Source organism: Saprolegnia diclina (genome assembly GCF_000281045.1).
Source record: "Saprolegnia diclina VS20 unplaced genomic scaffold supercont1.103, whole genome shotgun sequence".
Taxonomy (NCBI): Eukaryota; Oomycota; class Saprolegniomycetes; order Saprolegniales; family Saprolegniaceae; genus Saprolegnia; species Saprolegnia diclina.
Window position 1 is genome coordinate 45,702 of NW_008246170.1, and position 4,332 is coordinate 50,033.

The window sequence follows — 4,332 nt, forward strand, 5'->3', positions numbered from 1 at the left end:
AGGCGCAATTGCGGACGCGGGCGACTGATGGCATCTACTACAGCGAGCTTAGAGTCTAATCTTGCATCGATATTTGGTATTACAATTTCAGTTTGTCGTATATGTTTGCTACGAACCCGTGAGGTACTAACTAACGTTATTTCGTACGTGGCAGCTCGCTCCTTGACAATATCCTTGACGCACATCTCGATCCATTCGAGAACGCTAAATGGTCGAATCGAGTATTCCTAAAGTTTATAATGACTGTGAAGCTGGTAATAGGCAGTTGATTGGCGTAGCGACCACAAGCCGAGACTAAGCGTCAGTGATTTATCGTGTGGCCGCAGAGACCGCTCCAAACTACAGTAACAACCAGGGCCACGGCGGTCTTGCAGACGTGTGGCGCCTGCAAGATCACAAGCTCGACAGCGCTACTTCGGCGATTGGCCAATAAGAACGCGGGTGTCACGCTCGCCGACGAGCTGCTCCCAAACCGCGTCATTACCAACTACGCGCTCGTCGGGCTGCGCAACGTGTACGCCGGCACGCACGCGACCGACCGCATGGACCATGTTGAGGCCTGCTTCGTCTGCGCACCGAGGGTGGTAGAAGACAGGAGCTCGAGAGGAGTTGAAATAAAGAGTAAGTGAATTAAGACGTGCTACAAGAAGCTAAACCTAAACCTATTCTTTGAGGCGGTGTTGTTGAGCTTCAACTTGAACTGCAAGCACAGCTGCAAGCACGTGCTTTCTCGGATCACGGGCAGAACACGCAACAAAACCATATTAGAATATTACACTCAACTCCCCTAACCACTAAACACCGACCGCAAGCAGCGCAAAAACCAAGGCCCGAGCCGGAAATAGCGCCATCGCGTCGTCATACACAGCGCTCCACGGAACAAGATTGTACAATTGTCACGAGCTTCCCGAAAATGCTATTCGAACAACCAGAAAGCTCGGACCTTGGTTGCGTTGTATCTGAGCTGTGTCGCGTCGACGGCGGCAGCTAAATGTGTAAATGTGGCGTCACGCAGATGTTATTTATGGCACATGCCGCATATAATGTTGACCACCACAGAACTCTCATTGTATCGCTCACATGCCGACGCAGATGCGCATTGTATCATCTCGAATGTATTTTCTATTGCTTTGTCAAGCTGGAGCGATTTCATTTCCCAGCGCGATTTCGTGCATTCTCAAGCTCAGGTTCACTGTCACTAAATGTGGCACAGTGCCGTTTTATTCGTGGCATGTGCCGCAATCTATCTTTGACAACCCATAATTGTCGCTGCATGCCTCGCACGCCGACATGGAGTAGCATTTCGGGACCTCCAAAGTGGCCTCAATCACTATGCCACGTAGAAGCGATTTCATTTTCCAACTCGATTTGGCGCACGCAGCGAGCGGCTCGGCGGCTTGGCGGCGGTGGTTGATCCAGAATCGCGTGGGATTGGCCCAAAATTCAAAGAAAATAGCCAATCAAATGCTTCAAAATGATATCTACTTCGTGTACCTTGGCGCCATACGCGCAGGAAGCTTGGCCGACGTCGTTGGCTTTTTGGTCGTAGGACCTCTGCGAGCAATGGCTCGGCGGAACGTCCACTCGTTATTGATGTTGGTGCTGTCGATGCGCTGTGGCATCGTCTGCAAAGTCGACGCGACGGCGTCGACCGCGTCTGCCAGCTCCACGTCGTCGAGCGCCAAACGCCCAAGCTCCAGCGCGAGACGCGCCGTGTCGTAGACATTTCCCAAAGCAATGCTAGCGACGACTTCGTGCACGTAGGTCGCAATGACGCGGCGGGCGTTGGCCCCCGACGAATCTTTGGTTGGCGATGAGACTGCCGCCTCTTCCGTCTCGGGCTCGGACGCGCCACCCTCGTCACTATCTACGTCAGAGCATACGGATGCTTTGTCCAATTGGGATCGACTACCCGCGAGCGACACGTCGTCGTCATCGTCCATCGTCATGTTCGAGCGAGGCGGCGTGAGATCGACGCGGTCGTCCGGCGGAGGAAAGCCTTTGCCGACAAAGCACGGCCTGTTTGAGGCGCAAAAATCGAGCTGCGGGTGCTGCGTCAACCGCGCAACAATGGCCACGACCGCCGCGTCCGTGGGCACGTCGGGCGACACGAGCGGACGGACTTGGGACCGAATGTACGAGACATGAAAGACTTCACCGTCTTGCACCCACGCCAGGATCGCATCGAGATACGTGACTTCAAAGAGCTCCACGACGGTCGCGACATCGATGGTGCTGTCGATGACCGGGCTTGGCTCGTGTACAGTTGGTGGCGACGGTGCTGTCGGTTCCGGTGCCAGCGGACGCGCGTTGGGACGTGGGGGAAGAGCTACGGTCGCAGGCTCGATGACAACGTGCTGAAGCGCCTCGCGGCTTGCCACGTTGCATGCGTCTGGGCCGTCCGATCGCGCAAGAGCGGTCGCTAGCGCCGGCACCGAGGAGACGGAGTGCAGAAAGGACATGTGCTGGAACGACGCCAGCGGCCGTCGGACAACAGCGGGATTGATGCCGAGACGCGGTGTTTGCTTCTTTGTCGCAGTGAGAACGTCCGTCACGCAGCCTGTCGCCCGCAGCATGCTAAGTACGGTCTGCGCTTTTGCTGCATCCCCGCAGCGATTCTGCACGTTTCCCACAAGGTGGGCCGTCGCTTGCGGCGCCATAGCAATCTTCCGACCATAATGCTCGACAAGGGCAGAGACACTCGTCTTGATCGTCGCCTTGGGCATCGTCCGCAGCGGCGGCAGATCGTTGGGTGACGCAGCGACCAGCATCTTGTTGAGCGCACCGCCGCGTCGCAAGCTCGGGTCGACGAGGAGACGTTGCAGAATGTACGCAGATGTACGAGGCACGTCGTCGACGTACCCTGCTTTCGTGAGCATCGACGTAATTTTCTCAAGCTTGAACTCCCTCTTCTTGGCCCGGATCGCCTTGTGCACTGCACCATGGATGTGTACGATCAAGTGATCCAATAGCGCGTCATAGAGCGAACGACCCGCGTCACCACACGGCCGAGTCTCACGCGCGACAACCTCCGAGGCGTCGGAAGCTGGCGCTAGCGCGGCTATACGGCAACGGCGCGGCATTGCTGGCCGCGAGAGAAGAAAGGTCAAGTCGCCAAAGGCAGCAGCCGGGGTGTGCAAGCACGCCGGGTTGATGGCAAGGCAGGGGCTGCCATCCGTCGCATTTGCGATGCAGCCGAGAGCTTTGAGACGCTGGACAACAATGCGTTTGGCTTGATTGTTGGAGATACCAGCGCTGCCAGCAGCTGCATTCCTCGCGCGCTTGTAGATGGCTGCGTGCGACACGGGTTTCGACGCGATCTCTTGCGCCAAGCGTCGCACCAGCGCGTCCAAGACGTCGGGTGTGTCCGTGCTAGTGGCGTCCGTGTCTGGCGCGAGTTGCATCGCATCCAACACAAACTGCTGGCGCGAAGGATACAGCGTGATGCCCGGCTCGGCGGCGAGCAGCTCCACAATGATTGCAGTGACGGCAGCGATCTCGCCACTCGGCACGTACGTCGTCTCGTCGACCATGCGCGCTATCGTGGTCACGGCGAACGACGGCCGCCGGTTCTTCGTGGTCTGGACGATCATCGCCGCTCGCACAGACGCCGCGAGATGCACAAGCAGCGCGTCGTAAAGCGTGCTTGCGTCCTGTGGCGTCGAGGCACTGGTGTCGAGAGCCTCGTCGCGGCTCTCCGGGGCCGGGCGAGGCGCGACTCCAGGCTCGGCGACGGGCGCGGGCACGGTAGGCGGGCTGCGCACGGCTTCCTGCGCGTGGGTGCTCGGCGCGTCGGCAGCGCCGACCTCGCTGGCAGCGCTGGAGCTGAAGACACCGCCCATCGCAATCTGCTGCTGGCGTCTCGTTGGCCAACTTGATACTTTTTATCCAAATCCTTCCATTTTATAATCGGGTGCGAACACGGTGTTTTAAAATATTGAGACAAATATTATGGATTTTTATCGGTGATTTATTTATGGATATATTATTATATGGAAATCGAAATCAAAATCACGGTCTCATCGCTTTGATTGGCAAGTCTTGACACGATCCAACAGCTCCAGCTAGCTTCGCAGTTGCAACTTGTAGCCGCCGACTACAATTGTAGTATACCGGAGACTACTGAAGTTAGCGATCAACAAAGGCCCACATCTTGATTCTACACGCGGTCCTAGACTCTATATCACCACATCCGGGCGCTCACGGACTCTGAAATCCAAAAACTCTTTCAAACTAGAGTTGCTGCTTGCTGTAGCAGAGGCCGTCAATCGCACGCGTCCGCACTTGCGCCTTGTACGCCTCGCCGGCCAAAATGCCATCGACCGCCGACGC

At 56.8% G+C, this 4,332-nt stretch overlaps 1 protein-coding gene across 1 annotated transcript; it reads right to left on the bottom strand.

Annotated features, from left to right (window-relative positions):
* Positions 1–1,334: 1,334 nt before the first annotated feature.
* On the bottom strand, positions 1,335–3,877 carry SDRG_15813 (hypothetical protein). Its single transcript, XM_008621995.1, has 2 exons — positions 1,913–3,877; positions 1,335–1,867 (listed from the first exon to the last, which is right to left on the bottom strand). The coding sequence occupies exons 1-2, from the start codon at positions 3,840–3,842 to the stop codon at positions 1,482–1,484; spliced, it is 2,316 nt and encodes a 771-aa protein (XP_008620217.1). The 5' UTR covers positions 3,843–3,877; the 3' UTR covers positions 1,335–1,481.
* Between the last annotated feature and the right edge of the window lie 455 nt (positions 3,878–4,332).

Bases quoted from the DNA above. Each gene is read 5' to 3' on its own strand.
- SDRG_15813 (XM_008621995.1), bottom strand. From the start codon at position 3,842: ATGGGCGGTGTCTTCAGCTCCAGCGCTGCCAGCGAGGTCGGCGCTGCC. The intron at 1,868-1,912 runs GTAGTCGATCCC...GCTCTGACGTAG, and splicing joins CGACGACGTGTCGCTCGCGG to ATAGTGACGAGGGTGGCGCG.